At 34.0% G+C, this 18,140-nt stretch overlaps 1 protein-coding gene across 1 annotated transcript in view; it reads right to left on the bottom strand.

Annotated features, from left to right (window-relative positions):
- Positions 1-7,870: 7,870 nt before the first annotated feature.
- Positions 7,871-18,140, bottom strand: part of Pcdh9 (protocadherin 9) — a 956,674-nt gene continuing 946,404 nt past the window's right edge. The window contains exon 6 of the mRNA XM_004643419.3: positions 7,871-10,030. Coding sequence (XP_004643476.1) covers positions 9,657-10,030 — 374 coding nt within the window. The 3' untranslated portion in view covers positions 7,871-9,656. The remainder of the gene's footprint in view (positions 10,031-18,140) is intronic.

The raw sequence follows: 18,140 nt of genomic DNA, 5'->3' as shown, positions 1-18,140 counted from the left end.
TATATTATATTATATTATATTATATTACATTATATTATATTATAAAACCTAATTCAAATTCACCTAACTTACATGCACTTGAGGTGGTAAGGATTTCATGTATTATGATCTGTGCCATATGCATTTTCACTGGAAATGTTTTTAACAGGGAAAGTGGGAATAATGGGATGTAATTGAGCCTGGACTTGCACTTGTTTTCTTTTACAGGGCTAGTTAATTACCAGCTATTACACACACACACACACACACACACACACACACACACACACAAACAAAAACACACAAATGACCTCCTTTTAAAAGTTAGATTTTCTTGATGGATGAATCCTTTCCAGTGCTCAGAAAGGGGGTCTGGAGGCGAGTGGGAAGACTGGTATTTCCAGTAGCCTAAGGTGTGCACTATCCAAAGTGTGAAATATGGGATCAGGGTTATTTACATAATATGTAATTTATCATTTTTAAATGTCATCATAAGTAAAGCAGGATAAATATTTTATGTAAAACTTTGTATAATTTATATAGTGAGATTCTTCATTTATACATAGTATTACCCAAATCAATGTTACAATGTGAAAATGAGTCCATTAAAAGTATGTTATTCATAAGACATTTAATTTCAGGTTTTGGAGGAAATTATAAGATGAGTATGTGATCCGCTGACATTAGGCTGGTTTTGATTGTCTATTTGCTGGTTTGTTTGGTTAGCTGCCAGTCATTTCAGATTCAAGTAAATGATCCATTCTCTGAAAATATGTGCAACTTGAGATATGGTATATATTTTTCATGCACACTTAAATAAATATGTTCTCTCTGCCTCATTTTTCTGCTACTTTTTGTCCTTTTGATTTATGTAGCCTCCAAAAAGGAAAATCTATAGCAAAGAATCAAGACAGGGGCCGGGGAGATCGCTCCGTAGAATAAGCGCTTCCCTGGTAAGCACAAGGGCCTGAGTTCAACCCCCAGTTCCGGGGGAAAAAAAAAAGAATCAAGACAAAAATTATGTCACTTACTCAAAAAAAAGTCACTGAATAATTTAACAAAACTTATAAAATTCTAGCTTCATTGATAAAGAGAAAAATCAGGAGAGAAGAAACTTACACTTAAAGTAAAAAGTGAAAATGAAGATGCTACTACTGACCTTACAGAAACAGAAAGAAATATAGAGAGTTAACAAGAGCAATTGGATGCCAAGCAGTTCAATAACCTATGTGTAATGAACAAATTCTTAGGAGCACATAGATTCAAGAAAAAAAAATTTCAACACACTATTACAGGAGATTGAACCAGTAAGTCAAACCCTCCCTACAAAGAAAAGTCTCATAACTAATAGCTACTGGCATATTCTTGCAATCATTTAAAGAAAAATAAATGTTAACACTTCTTAATTTTCTCCAAATAGAACAGAACACATTTTACATCATTGTATGACAGTGCTATCCACTTCAAAAGATAGATAAAGAAAGTTTTCAGCAAATATGCCATAAGGTGATAGAAACATAAATTCAAAACAAAATATTTGCAAAACAAAGGCAACAACCCAGCATGCTTTAATGTATATTAAAATATCAAATATTAAAATATACGTTAAAGCATGAACAAAGTTTGGAAGGCCAGGGTGGCTTGACATAAGAAAGAAACAAGCCATGTCATGCACTAAACAGAAAAATTAGATCAAACAAAAAAAATAAACATAAAAATTAATGATCAACTCAGCAAAGAAAGGAATTTAATAAGTTTCACATACAAAGAATTTAGCTGGACTCTTACCTTATACTATATACAAATGTTAATAGAATATGGGTCAATATCTTTAATATAGGAAATAAAATAATAAATCACTTAAAGGAAAGACAAAGGTAACTCTTTGTGATCCTGTATTTGATGATGAATGTTTGTATACAACAACAAACATGAGCAACAGAAGCAAAAACTAGATAAATTGCATTTTATCAGAATTAAAAATATTATACATTAATGAACATATCAAGAAATTTTAAAAAGCACATACAAAAAAAGTTTAAAAAAATTTAAACACTGGCTACAATGTAGTTTTAATATCCATCTTATAAAATATCCCTATACCTCAGTAACCAAAAAATAACTAAAAGTGATCAAGGGACTTGAATAAACATTTATCCAATATATATATATATATATATATATATATATATATATATATATACAATAACCATAGGCAATGAAGCTCAGTATCCTTATTCATTGAAGAAAGATCAAAACCAAAATGAGATGCCATGGCACACCTTCTATGATGGTTGTTTTAAAAAGGAGAAAAATAAATACTGCTGAATATGTGAAAAACTTGGACTTCTAACACCTTGTTGATGGTCATGTAAAATAGCACATTAGAAAGGGAAATCGATGTGTCTTGTCTTCAAAGGCTAAAGATACAGGGGCAGAATGTAGATGAGTGGTACAGCCCTTGCCCAGCAGCTGAACACAGCATTATCACATACATAAGAAAATGGTCCCCCAAAGTTGAGGCGATGAATTGGAAAACACTTGTACATCTCTACATGTATGTTCATTTCATCATTATCCATAATCTGTAATTTAATTGTAGCAATTATCCAAGAAGGAGTCCATTAACAGCAAAGTATAGATTCATATTTTTCTAGCTATAAAATGATCTGATATATACTGTAGAATGAAAAGTTGAACCTTGACGATATGACGCCACACTAAGTGAATAAAACATTATGCTGAGTGACTAAGATAAATAAAACAAGAAAATAGTGTACTTTTTAACAGATATGAAATATTGAGGAGATGTAAATTATTACAGACAGAAAGTAGACATGAGGTTATTGGAGATGGAAGGTGGAACAAATGGCAATTTATTCCTTAATGTTTATAGACTAGGGTGATGTAAAAAGTTGGGGAAATAAATAATGGTCATGTTTTATAACATTGTGAATGTAATTAAGGACTTTGCTTTGTGTTTTGGTTACAATCTATCTATAACTAAATTCATAGCTAGTCATAACAGAAAATATTGAGCTCAGTATAAAATCTTATAGTTAAAACTACCTTTAACCTAATATTTGAAAGAAAGGAAAGAATTTACAGAAAGCCAATTTGTAGGGAAACTGTCGAATGGAAAATATAATGGAAGCACACAAATGCCTGCGTGATGCAGGAGTAGTGAGGACAGTGAGATAGAATGAAATGAACAATGTGGTCACCGTAAAAAAGAGGTGCTCTGTGAGTTTATATGTGCTGTATTTTTATTCTGAAAAATAAAGCAAAATTAAAAAAAACAGAATATCTTATTGTATAAAGAAAAATGTATCATCTAGATTATTATTTTATTTATTTATTTTTTTTTGTATTTTTAGGGGTCTACAGGGTGTTCAGAGTCTCACTACTAGATTGGACTCATAGTGATTCTCCTGTTTACAGATGCCCAAGAACTGGGATTACAGGCATGCGCCACCATGCCTAGTCTCAATTGCCTTCTCAACATGCCCTGGGGGTAGGGCTGGCATGGCAGGTCTGGGGATTGAACCCGCAGCTCTTGAGCCTGCTTGCAGGTGCTTCAATCCGTTGAGCTATTTCGCTGGCCCAATTACTCTTATTTTAAAAGAATACACAGACATGGTTAAAATGGATTAAATAGGGCTCTTCTAAAAGAAGAGCAGATAGGAGATTTGTGTAATATCCGGAAAAGAGGTGATGCTACTTAGTGCAAACTGATAAGAGTGGCTATGGAGAATGGTTAAATAGGATGAATTTTGAATTTTGATCCAAAATATAGAGATATTTATAAATACAAACAATTATAAAGAATTCCAGCCATTGTTGTTTGATTAACTGATGGAGATGTCATTAACCAGAAGCTTAAAGTCTAGGTACAGTGTGTGTGTGTGTGTGTGTGCGTGTGTGCGCACATGTGTGTGTGACATTACAGGGATGAGTCTGTTTAATGTGTTAATGCTGACTAATCTCTGAAATAGACAAATATAGATACTGTTTACGGTGTGGGGTTAAAAATTCTGGAGTGTGGCCTAGAGATCCAGATTGAAAGATAAATTTGAGTGCATGAAGAAGAAATGTAAAGCTCTGTTAGATAACCTTATTAGGAGAGAGAGAACAGAGAAGAAAAAGAAGTCCTGGAATGTAGTCTTGAACCCAAAAGACATGCCAATGAGTTAAGAAAGGAGAAACATACAGACAATGAGACCTGAGATAGAACAGACAATGAGGCAAGCACTGGAGCTACTGTGGTTTCAAGGACTCCCCTGAAGTAAATGCTGCAGGAAGGAAAAGGGTCATTTATGTGCCCCTAATTTCGAGATGTGATGCTCCCAGCAAAGCCACTGACATATGTCTGAATATGCATACAGTTGATGGAGAATTAATTTAATAATAGTGTAATTTCATTCTTTCAAACAATGGAAAAGCATTTCATATATACAGTAAGTTGTACTTAAACTGGCCGTGTGAGTAGTCATTTGAAGACCAATAGCTATAATGTCATTAAATAGAAAAATATGATGCACTTTTATTGAGAATCACCTAATAATATATAGTAGAAAAGCCTGATTGTGTTAAAGTTTATGGTAAAGTTTTTTTTAATTGTTTTTGGTTGTTATTTTTCAAGATTATCTCAATGGTGACTAAACTTATGACAGACTTGAAGACAAAAATATGAACAAAACAACACTGATTAGAAGAACCGAAATTCTAGAATTTTAATTTAAATAGGCTATAATCATGGAAGCTCAACATGCCTGAACTATGTGACCAGAAGTACATATCATCAAATAAATATAATAATAATTGATTTGTATGTGCTAATTAGAATGAGAGGGCATTAGAAAAGGGAGAAAATTTGAATTCTTTATTTTACTATATATCTTCAATAATAACATGACATAACAAAATGGCGACAGAACTCATTTCTGTGCAGAGCACACTGAAGGCATCTAAGCAGCAAAGGACAAAGCACATGTGCTAGGAGCTTAAGTAGCATGTACTTAATATTTAAAAGTAAATGATAATGACCTCAAGATAGTAAGATATCGCTATCTTTGGAATATGCATTAGGTTATGCCTTCAGGAACTGAGTACAGGTGACATAATGTGACTACCTTATCCCAGTAATGTATACTTATAAAGATGTTACAGCATGAAAGATACATTTTATTCTCTTTGAACAATGCAAATTCTAGTTGATATCTACTAACATATACACTGGTAGTTGTGAAAGGGGAAGAGCAGCATTTAGAGTACTCCTTGTGCAATCTCTGTGACTTCAAGAACACTGGAAGAACTGTAAAGCACCTCTTTGAAAGAGCCAATCAAGGAGACTTCTTTAGGGAGGGATGACCAGCTCTACTTAAAACAAAGCAGAACAATGAAGCATTTTTAGCCTCACAACCCCACTCCTCCATTGCATAGTTTAGATTGCCTTTACATAAAGTAGCAGGCTCACATGCACACTAGAATTGGGCCCAACAAGGCATGCCTTTCATATCTCACTGCCAAAACTCCTCATTAATAATAATCAACCACTTCTGGCTTCTACCCAGGAGTTTAATAAACACTGGAACCACTCTGGGCCTCAGCTGTATTTCTAGCTTTAGCTCATGAAAGATGGGCCTGTGAATGAGGTTTAGTTGAATGTATCTGTGTAGTAAAAATAATACTTAACTGTCTCTTAATCAATGATTATTATATGTAATATTTATATACTTTATGTATAATTTATATGTAGTTTATGTATACTATATATATATATATATATATACAATGTTGGAATATGTAGAGAAATATTATTCAGTAGATCATATTCTGCTTTACAAATTCATTTCAATACCTGCCTCAGAAAAGTGTCACATATAACAATATTCCGCAATCAATCTAAAATCATTATTTTTGATCATTTCCTTCCTAGGTAATGCAAGTGACTTTAATTGTTAGGTAACTGATGATTTTTAACATTAAATGTCTGTAAACAAAGAAACATTCATTATATTTAAAATAGGTTTATTACATTAATTTATGAATATATTCTTCAAATTGGATTATGCTGCTATTACTTTTAAAATTTTACAAAGTACATAACACTTTGTTAAGAATATATTTTGTGGGGCTGGTGAGATGGCTCAGTGGTCTAAAGCACCTACCTAGAACAAGCTAAGCTAAAGCACAGAGACTGCGGTTCGATCCCCCAGCACCACATGCCAGCCAGCCCGCCCCCTGGTGGGCTGAGCTGGCCACACACACACACACACACACACACACACACACAAATAAATAAAATTAAAAAGAAAAAAAAAAAAGAATATATTTTGTATGTCTTATAAGAAATACTGTAAGGGTGACTACAAGGACTTCATTTTCCAAACCTTCTGTTTACTTAAAGAGTGTTATTGTTCTTTTAGTTTCTTTCACTACGAGACACCATAGACTGAATTATGTGATTGTTTGTTCATTGGAGGAAGAAACTATATTTGTTGAAAAATAAAAAAATAAATAAATAAATAAAGAATAAATCCTGAGGGCATTTCACTGACCTTCTCAGACCAAAAAGCTACAACTCTTGTTGCACAGGTCCTGCTTTACCTTGGTCTTAACCATCCAGTGGAAAAGTCTGAAGACGATATATAGGAAGTAAAGCCATGTTGTTATGTTGAGCTGTGTGGGACTCAGGTCAATAATTTCTGATGTTGCCAGTTAAACAGAAGACCCAATGCTATTATGGGCTACTGGACTCTTTTAGAATATTTTGCTGAGTTTACACACCTATAATATTCAACAATGGAACTTAAAAAAAATTGGGATATAACTATGAATGTCCATTTTGTATCTGTGTATTCAAAGTGGTTGGGATAGATATATAGTTGCATTCTCTTAATGAATAGAATGATTTGTTCTAATGGTGTTTGTAAGTAGGATCACAAGTCTGCATCTTGTGCAGCAATTAACCACTAAGAAGAATATATGCAGTGTATTATTTGTTGAAACTGTACTTTCGATTTGATTTGAAACTGTCTCATTGCGATATGTTTATCAATAAAACTTTGAAAAGAAAAAAAAAAGAAACTATACAGCAATACACTCTATTTTTTTAAAGTACCTCCTTAGTTCATATACATTCATTCTATGCCCTAGTATGGGAAAAAGAGACAGAGGATCTATCGTTGTGTCAGCCCTCGTTAACCAGAGCTGCAAGTAGGATGTCACATCAAGCCAGTTGTCCACCCTCATATATTCTCTATGTCTCTGATTCCTGTGTCTTGATTCATCACTACTCAGAAGACAGAAGAAGAAGAAGAAGAAGAAGGTTTGCTTAGCCCACTTAAAACTTCAACGTGCACTGTTACTGATTAGTTACTGCATGATGAATACATACACATCATGTACTTGTAGATGTGTGTTACTATCTTGATAGCTTCTGCTTCAGTTTTCATAATCTGAAAGATGTTTTGTGATTTCTCTGCATTTATGTCCACAATACCTGAGAAGTCTTCCACCTTGACCAACAGTGAAGTGAGAACACACCTTGTGAAACCTTCTTAGAAATATAAAGCATCAAAATGATAACCTTACTTACAAATCAGTGTTACATACTCACTGTTTAGTTTGGGATTTACTTTGCTGAAACTGACATGAATCTTAACTAGATTGTGAATCAACTTTTTCCATGATTGAATTGTGAAATGATTTTTTAGGTATTTACCTTTTAATTTAGAACCATAGTTTCAGTATATTGATCTCACACTCCCGAACTTTTTCTTTGATTTGTAAATAAAAGTTTTGTCAGCATATATTTATACATCAATTAGAGTCTAAATAATCACTTTAGATGTTGACCAAGAATTAACACACTACAATCAGGAATTCAGAACATTTATTGCAAGAGCTGAATAATTGTAAATAACGTAGAACTGGCAAAGCAGTAACAAGGATAATTGTTTAGATATTTATTCTGTCAAAGTCATCAAACACCCCTCACAAACCGACAAAAGTGTACTTCAATAAGCAATGCACCCCTACCCATTATTTTCCATTATACTGTGGAAAAATGTGAATTGCTATTTACAAAGAAATTTCATTTTTGGTAGGAACAAATTAACTATCAGATTAGCAAACCATTTTTAAATTTTTTTTTGTTTTTTTTAAACTTTTAAACTGATGGTGAACCGTGGCATTAAGATAACTTTCACTTCTTTCAATAAACACATTTTGTTGCATGCTATTTATTTGTTTAAATCATCTGTCATGCCGTAACAAAAACCTCCTAAGAATGTTCAAATTTGGATTTGTTAGCACGTGCAACTGAGATCTTATTAACATTGTCACTCTCCTGGTTTGACCTAAGTGACAAAATGCTGGTACCTGCCAGGCATTGACCAACTATGATAACAAACAGTTAAACAGCAATAATTAGTGATTTATCCCTTTATTTCCCCCAACTACCCTACCTGGAGAATGTTCTGTTACATCATGAAGGCACAACACATTAAATATTTGTGGCTATGGTCTAATAACACTTGTGTTACAACAACAGTATTGTATATGAGGATAAACACAAACTCTGCCATTTCAACAAAGTTGCAGACACACATTGGTCCAGTTGAAGCTATTTTTGAATAGTGGTTTTTCTTCAATATATACTAATTTTGATATATTAGTTTTGCATGAATGACAAATGTAGGATATTATATCGCTTTTGATGGATAACATGTTCCCTTTACTCTCTCACTTAATAGTAGGAATTAAGTGATTTTTGACTACGCTGAAAATAAGGATACTGAAAACTAGGCTCTTAATTTTCAAGCATTTGCAGAAGTCTTTGTATGCTTTATATAAAGTTTTCCATTTTTTCTCTCATCTTTATTGTTTTTACAGAATTTCTACATTGTAAGCTATCATACAAAAGCAAAATTTCAGAACCCTTCTAAACACCAGTGTTTAAGATCCTTTGAACAATGTGTGTCCAGACAGATTACTAACGCAGAAACACCTCACCAAAAGAAACAACAAAAAGAACAACAAAGAGGTAAATTGGAAAAAAAGGAAAGAAGCAGTCATAAACACAGAATTATGCTACAACATTTTTAGGTGAACGCTCTAAGTACACAAAAGTTGTTAATAATAACTTGCTTCTATTTACAAATATTTTAACACTGATTGACTTACAAGTGTCTACTAACGCTGTTAACAGCACAATAGGTTAATGCTTATCTTTTTAAAGTTTTGTTTGAAGTATAATGTCAAGTATAGCGGTCCCAGCATAAATCAATGACAAAGAGCACAATTTTCTAACTGGATATGTTTGTCAGTCACTCTAATCCATGGAACTTTCTTACTCTCCAAATGCATATTCTATTGTTCATAGCAGCAGTCCAGGGTCAACATAAAATGCAATAATAAAAATAAGTTGCACAATGGAGAGATCTCTGGAGAGTTTAATCAACTCTAGTAAATAAGAATCACATGGCTAATAGAACTATCTTCTCTCTTATGTTTCAAAACATTGTATCTTCCATGGTGCTAACACAAAGTTATGGATATCCCTGCTAAAAGGGGCATAGTTGTAGAGATCTACTGAATACATAAAGCTCTGACACACACAGTATTAGCATGTCTATTTTGATTAAAGGTATTAGGTCCCATACAGCCTTATCTTAGAGTTGGTGCTCCTTAGGACTCTCCATCACACCTCCTGCTTGCTTGTAGGACTTCAGATTTGCCAGAGGAATGTCTGCAATGTGGCTGCCATTGTTGAAATGACCTTCATTGGAGCCATACTGCTTACGGTCATTGAATTGGTTCCTGTTGCTATCTTCTTTCCAGGCTCTGGTGAGGGTGTGCCCATTCACAAGCTTGTCTTTCTTGACCCATTCTTTCTGGGTTGAAAAGGTTGAGAGAGGAGACTTCGGGTGTTGGTATGGCCCCAAGCCAGGAGGCATCCAGCAATTATCAGAGTGACCCAAAACCAAGCACTCCTGAGTGCACATCTCTGTAGCTTCTGCTAATCCTCGAGGACCCAGAGGCCCATCTGTGAAGGACAAGAGACAGACATAGTAAAGAAAAAAGTGGTCAGAAGTTTTATTTAAAATTATCCCTTTCAAGAAAAAGTACTTCAGTGATTGCATTTTGCCCCTAGCATTGTATTTTTAAGCCATTAAGTGGTATTGGTCTCCATCCTTTCAAGATTAACACAAAAAGCAAGCACACTCATTGGCATGGAGGGAAGACTTGCTTTTCATTCTTCTATTTTTGTTTCCAGAAACACAGAGAGAGCCAGGCAAAATATGGACAAACAGACATAGCCATTGTGAGTCAGTCGTCCCACGGCATCAATTTGTGTCCTCAAAATTCTCAGGAAGAATTTTGACTTTATGAGAAGTATTAGAAGTCCGAAAAAGAATGTGTAATGTTGAATAATATGTAAAGGTCATAATTGCACAAAACAAAACCAAACGTGCTACTTGAAATATAGAATCATTAAAAATAACTACTTTAGGTAGTTAGACACAACATTTTTTTCATTCTCTAGATTCTTATTTCTTTTTATTCCCTTTCTTTCTTTTATTTATTTATTTTTTCTTGTTCTGGTGATCAAACTCAGGACCTCATGCCTACCAGGCAGGCTATTATCCCACTCAGCTATCTCCCCGGCCCCTAGACTTTTAACATTTCTAGAGGAAAGAAGATGAAAATATTTTACAACATTTGAAGCTTAAAATATTTATTTTAAAGAATATTTTAACCAAAATATCATCCTGAAATCTCACTTGGACATTCTAAGACACAAGCAACTAAAGAAATCTCTCCCCCAAGATGGTCTGTTATGTAGAGGCTGAGCGAGTTTCCAGCCCTCTAAAGAGTAAAAGTGATGGAAATTTGTAAATTGAGTCACATGGAGTTTGATATTCAGGAGAAAATGTCATCCTAACGTTTATCTTCTTTATTCATGCACACAAAGTAGAGCATGCATTTTAACCAGAATTTCAAGAATAAAGAGATCAGACTGCAAAAAGCGGAAACTAGTCCTTTACAGAAAAAACAAACAAAACAAAACAAAACAAAACAAAAAAACAAGAAACAAAAACCAATAGCCCAATGGTTAAGGAGTAAGTTGGGATCTTTTGTTGTATTTTTTTCTCCTTTGATTCAATAGATGATAGGTGAAAGCATGAAAAATAAGAATTGATTTTATGAATGGAGTTAAGTGGATAAGCAAGAATGACTGAAGCCTAAAGCATTTTTAAGAGCAGAGTCATCAGAAAAAACAATGGAGATGAAGACACACTGCAAGTTTGCTTAGATAACAAATGAAACAAGAGGAAAATAATGGAGATGCAAGCCTTTGCTGGAGTCATGTTAGCATGACTGTTCTTAAACATGCAGTAATTGTGGCTGCTTTATATTCACATTCGTTTGTCTAAATAACATTCTAACTATTTTGTTTTTGTTTGTTTTTTTGCCAAACCAGGGATTGAACTCAAGCCCCTGTTCTTGCCAGGGAAATGCTTATTCCACTGAGCCATCTTCCCCGCCCCAATTATTTCTTGTAAGTGATAAATGTACTTGTTGACATATACAATGGTTGATGACAAATCAATCATTTGATTGATTGCTATATGGCCAGCCTCTGACTACACACTAGATGTTAAAAACATACAGGTAAAATGTACTATTTCATACACACTTAATTTTAAGATTTTTTTTTTTTTCCGCTAGTGGACTGCTCTTGAGAATGACCTTAAAATTCCTTTCTATCTGACATATATTCCCATCCCCTCAAAAGCAAACAGTTTTATTTTGTTTAAACACACATTCATTACTTTAAACTATTTCTCTTACAAATCTCCAATGATTCCTTCCTTCCTTGGGTATTGCATTTAAATTTGTCGATGAGTCTTTTTGCCCTTTATAATCTGGCCACATTTTAAAAGTTCAAACTCATTTCTCACTTTTAGGTTTGTACTGGTGTATGTAGTGACCCTGTATCCACAGTGCTAACAGCCTTTGCTCAAATCTATCTGTGCTCCCTGCATTAGGATCACAGGCTTCGCAGTGCTTTTTGCCTGGACTGTTTTCTTTTAATTATTGACTCCTCCAAGGGTCAGCTGCTGTCCCACATTCCACAGGGAAACTTCCATAACTATACCAGTCCAGGTAGTTCAAACCCCTTGAATATTTTCACAGATCTTCCTATAGTAGGTGAGTACCAAATGTCCTGAGTTTTCTCAATCATTACTGTCTTGATGCCATTTTTTGTCTTTTGGGGATGTTCTTCACACTTACAAATGTTCACTTTTTCCTCCCCAACTATATTGAGAATTTATTGATAGTGAAAAAAAATGGCTTATCAGTCTTCTGATTCCTTCCAAGTGCAAAGCAATAGTGATGATCTATGAACAATGCTAATTGTTAATTAAAATTTTATGAGGTTGAAAATGTTCTGAGAATTATTAAAGATATCCCCCGCTTAAAGGCAGACCTTAAGTAATTATAATAGAAGATGCTGAATTCACAAGCCTCATACCAAAAGCTCCTCAACAGCAAATTCCTTTGTTTAGCATTACTTTGTGACAGTTAATTATTGAATTATTTAACTTCTGTTAAATATATTCACTCTTTTACAACATCAGTAGAAACAAAACAATCACCAATTTCATGTGTAGCATACACTAAAACCTATAAAATAACACAATTTTTCTTTTCTCAATATCATCAAGTTTTCTTTACTTGTTAATATCTCTGGGGGGTTGCATTATCAGCATAATCAGAAATGTCAGTAGACTTGGGTTTTATTGAAGTCATTAAAAAAGAATATGTAGAGTTTTTTTAAATATCCAAAATGTACAGCCATCATAGCATATTAAGACATATGAAACAAGGATTCAATGTGATTTTTTTTATCTAAGTATATGTGGACCTTAAGTTAGATTCATCGACACATTTTAACAAATAGAGTACAATATTTTTTTCTTCTAGAACCAAAAACAAGTATTCTATAAAAATTTACTGAACATGCACTATATACTGCCATGTGGCGGGCACCAGGAATATAGCAGTTGACAAAACAGATGTCCAAGCTATTCTTATGGAGCTGCCGTCTATCTGGAGAAACAATTATCTTTAGAGCAGTGAAGAGAATAGAGAGAAAAAGAGGTCACTGGGAAAGAATGGGAGGCAGGGAGCTGGCTTGGGGGGCTCTTCTCTTTACAGGGTACCAGCAGGTTTATGCCATGTTGCATCATTTCTCCCAATGTCTTAAAGCTCTTCTTAAAGGTAAGTGATAAATTAAAACACATTCTATAAAAAACCTTTACTATGCAAAATAAGGGTCTGTCCATTAAATAATATTAATTTCTTCTTGAGAATTATGTTTCATGATTCTTAAAAATAAATTTGAAGGATTTTTGGTAGAAGTTCTATGGATTCTTAAATCTTTTTTTTTTCTCTTTTGTATTTTATGGAAAGGTCTACAGAGTGTTCAGGGTCTCACTACTGGATTGGACTCATAGTGATCCGCCTATTTACAGCCTCCCTATGAGCTGGGATAACAGGGACGCATCACCATGCCCAGTCTCAACTGCCGTCTCAGCGCACCCCAGGGGTGGGACTGGTAGACCCAGGGATCGAACCCCTGGACCCTGCACCTGCTTACAGGTGCTTTTAATCTGCTGAGCTATTTGGCCAGCCCTTAAAACGTCAATTGTATGGATCTTTGAGATCAGGCACTTCATTCAATGATGGATATAGGAAAGACGAGAAAAAAGAAAGAAAATAAAAATAAAACCAAACCTGATGCCTTCAAATGAAAGAGACTTTCTGCAAAGCCCCAGAAAGACTGCCGGTAGAAGCAGAGCACCAAGAAGCTGACGCTGTGGGCCATGTTGACAGGGTTAGTGACATTGTCAGTGCTCTTTTTGCATAGAATAGTTTTAATAATTTCTCAGCCAGTAGAGCACATGGGCTATCACAAATCACCAAATGTCTTCCCTCATCATATTAAGGTGATGCTTAGTGACCCACTGAATGACAGCTCTGTACAGGAAGTGAGTAGGATATGGATATGGTTGTTCAAAAAGTAGAAAACGATAGCTGTTTGGCCAGGACCTCAAAAATGGATCAAAGAAGCATTAAAATGCAAATAAAAAACAACAATTGTCTCATGTACTTTCATATACTGTATGGTCTGAAATACTTTGAACAATATAATTTACTTTTTCATTTGGTAAGATTTTAATTTTTGGAAATGATATTAAACTTTGGGCCAAATATAATTTCCAGTAGCTGAAATATGAAGAAGAAAACAAAACAAATGTCTAACAAATTTTATTTTTGAGAGCAATAATATTTCCAAATTTTCTTCTTTAGTCAATGTTATGAATTGATAGGATGTAAAACAAAATTTTTAATTTGATAATGCATTACTATTAAAAGGGGAACTCTCCTTTTGCTGAATGCCTGTAGTGTCTCCTGCCCTATCAATATTCACATACAGTCTGCTGTATATTGATTAGCTTTCAACTTATTTCTCTCATTTTTAGGATCACTGAATATTCCTGGTCCTTTAAGAAAAGCATTCTTTAAAATTTGTTGATATTTGTACGCTCTTCTAAAAATGTGAGAGAAAATTATTGTTATCCATCAACTTTGGAACACTATGAGAGAATTTTTGCTACTAAGTTTATACTACATTATAATTCTTCTTTGAAGTTTTTATTATAACTCTAATTGCCTTAGGTGATAAGCAATTTTCATTCATAATTCACTGAACAAGTACTTATTTAGCCTTAACAAATCATATATAATATTGTGTTAGTTTTGTGACAGACTTGAGAATTTATGTGTTTGAGTGTGTAACTGTGTCCATGAACAGGTGTATTCCACGTGTCCTTAATTTTGTTCTTAAATTTTGTACTACCTCATTGAAGATCTATTGTACAATGTCTGTGTATAAGCTTTGTCAGGATTGCTTACTGCTCATAAATACTTTCCCTAATTCAATCCTTAAACTAGATTATTTTTCTTTAAATTATAGTTAGAACAATAACTTTGTTATAATTTTCATTACTAAAATATTTACTAATCTTTGAAAAACTCAAGCTATTGGTTTCTTTCTACACTCTTCAACTGGAATTTTGTTATCCTTCCTTTCACAATGGATTGAGGATATGAGTACTGATAAAAATTCAAAGATGGTCTCTCTACATGTGAAAACTGAGACAAAAATAAAAGTATAATCAAAATGCTTTTTGCAAGTCATCTGTGCTGGTATTTATTTTATGTCTCAAGGTATTGCTCTCTCAATAGTTGCATAAATAATTTTCCTGTTCAAAATCTAACAAAATCTTTCCCAAAAGTTTAGGCATTAGCTGCCAAAAACCTACCTCTAATCCTGACTTTGAAAAATGCAGGCTTAACATGTGAAACAAACCAAGTTAATGGAACTCAATCTGCACTTAAGTGGAGCGGTGTCTGAGTGATCCTCACCCTCGCTGCATTACACCTGGACACTAGGCTCTTCCTTAACTCGCTACTCTAAGTATGAAAAAGCTCTGGCCTGTTGACCAGCTGCTTTTCATCCAAATTATTTGAAACTCTCTTAGCTCTTCAATTTGCAACTGGTGCAAAAAAATATCCTGAGCTCTTTTACAGTCCTAACTAGGTTTCATATTGTATGATATTTTGGTTTTATAAAAGAATAAGTTTTTAATCAAGTTTTTAAAATAAATTTAAAAATAAATAAATTTAAGTGAGTAGACTTCCAATATTAAATTGTGAAGTAAATATGACTTTTTTAAATCAAATTCAACCCATCATATTGAATTGGTGCTAAATAACTTCAGTCTAGTTTCTATGATAGACACTGCCTTCGTTGGTGCAGTACACATCCGACTATTGTATTATAGCATCTGTTTAAGAACATACAAAGTGATTTTGTTAAAAATCTTATTTCTAAGCTCTAATTTTGATAGTCTTTCCCCAAAACATTACATTAGCACAAGTGTTCATTATGCAAAGATTTGTACACCACTAAACCCCTCAAAACGAAAGATTCTTCTAAGATTTACTAAAGCCAATATTAAAATTTCAGGAAGACAAACATATCACGCAAGTTAATTTTAGTGTCAGTAGAAAACAAATACAACAAAATTCAGCATTTTAACCAGTTCATTTTTACCCTCAGTTTCATTCCTTTTGCTTTTTTGACACAAAGAGGCAATGAGAGTACATAACAGTACAATGACTTATTTTATGGATGAGTTTCAATGGAGAGGTAAAGGTAAGAGTTTATGTTGTTCTGCTAGACATGTCAGAACAAATTTACCTCACAGACACCTTAATATCCACTATTTAAACATCATGTTTTTTGTGTTGCTACTGAAAATCAAGTCACTTAATTTGCTCACAGTCTGAGCAGAGGAAAAATAATTTCAGAAAAGGGACTTGGCACAAGCCCTGGGAAATTGCACAGCATTGTTCTCATTTCTCTCGAAAGCCCCAGAGGTCACATGACCATAAGTAGTTACTTAGGCTGACTCTGCTTTCACTATACAGAGAAATAACAGCAGGATATAATTTCAATTTCATCGTAATTGAGACTATTTTATGATGTCATATAGTAGAGTGATGTAGACAGTATTTTTTTTTTTTTGTGGTACCAGGGATTGAACTCAGGACCCTAAGCTTGCCAGGCAAACACTTATTCTACTGAGCTATCTTCCCAGCCCAAATGTAGACAGTCTTAATCCAAGGATAGATATAGAAATATATCTATATAATTGGCATTTTGTATTTGAGGATGCAAAGAACTACAGCTCAAAAATATTCTGAAAAATTTGTGTCTATTCTTTTTTTTAAAGATAATTTAACTTTTTATTTGCCTATTCTTTTTTTCTGCTGTGCATATTTTTTTCAAAGTTTTATTGACACACAGATAGCACTGAGACAGTTTCAAATCAAATCGGAAGGACAGTTTCAACAAATAATACACTGCATATATTCTTCTTAGTGGTTAATTGCTGTACAAGATGCGGACTTGTGATCCTATTTACAAACACCATTAGAACAAATCATTCTATTCATTAAGAGAATGCAACTATATATCTATCCCAACCACTTTGAATACACAGATATAAAATGGACATTCATCTGTATACCCCATTTTTCCTAAGTTCCGTTATTGAATATTATAGGTGTGTAAACTCAGCCAAATATTCTAAAAGAGTCCAGTAGCCCATAATAGCATTGGGTCTTCTGTTTAACTGGTAATGTCAGAAATTATTGACCTGAGTCCCCCACAGCTCAACATAACAGCATGGCTTTATTTCCTATATTTCGTCTTCATACTTTTCTACTGGATGGTTAAGACCAAGGTAAAGCAGGACCTATGCAACAAGAGTTCTTGATATGACATATTTTTATAAAACAATAACATGTTTTTTGTCATTGTCTAAACAATGCAGCTTCATCTATTTACATGACATTTACATTGTGTTAGTTATTGTAAGTGTTGTGATTTGGATCTGGAATTGCCTTCAAAAGTTCCTGCATGAAAGACCCTTGGTCACAAGGCACTGAACTTTGGCAGTTGATGGGTGCTTTAGGAGTCTATGTTCGGATTACTGGAAGGAAGGTAGGCAAGAGCTTGAAGGCCACAAAGGGCACTAGTCTCTTCTCCTCCCTTTCTACTTCTTGTGTGCCTGGAATTTGGTAACCTCCTCTGCTGCATGCTCACACTGAGCTGCCTTGTGCCGCCCACCACAGGCACAGACCATTTGTGGCCAGGTCACAGACGGCACCCTCTGAGGCTGCCAGCCAGAAGCAATGCTTCTTCTTGTAAGAATACTTCTATTAGCTAATACATCTAAAATCAGAACAAATCCAAAATCACAAATGTTATGAACATTGTAGCTAAGATCAAGAAACAAACTGCTTTTGGCCACAGAAGAATAATTAATTAATTACTAATTTTGATAAATAAAATATAGATGTGTTAGCTTGTATTCTTTATAAATTCAGAGAAAAAGAATATATTTCAGTGGATGATTTCTGTCCCTTCTTTTATGCCTTAAATATCACCCGGCTTGTCATTCTTATAATCTGATTGTCCAATGTCTCAAACTTTCTCTCTAATTCACTCT

This window comes from Octodon degus, unplaced genomic scaffold, assembly GCF_000260255.1.
Source record: "Octodon degus isolate 3935 unplaced genomic scaffold, OctDeg1.0 scaffold00175, whole genome shotgun sequence".
NCBI classification, from domain to species: Eukaryota; Metazoa; Chordata; class Mammalia; order Rodentia; family Octodontidae; genus Octodon; species Octodon degus.
The sequence above is the reverse complement of the archived record's forward strand: the minus strand, read 5'-3'. Positions and strand labels throughout refer to the sequence as shown.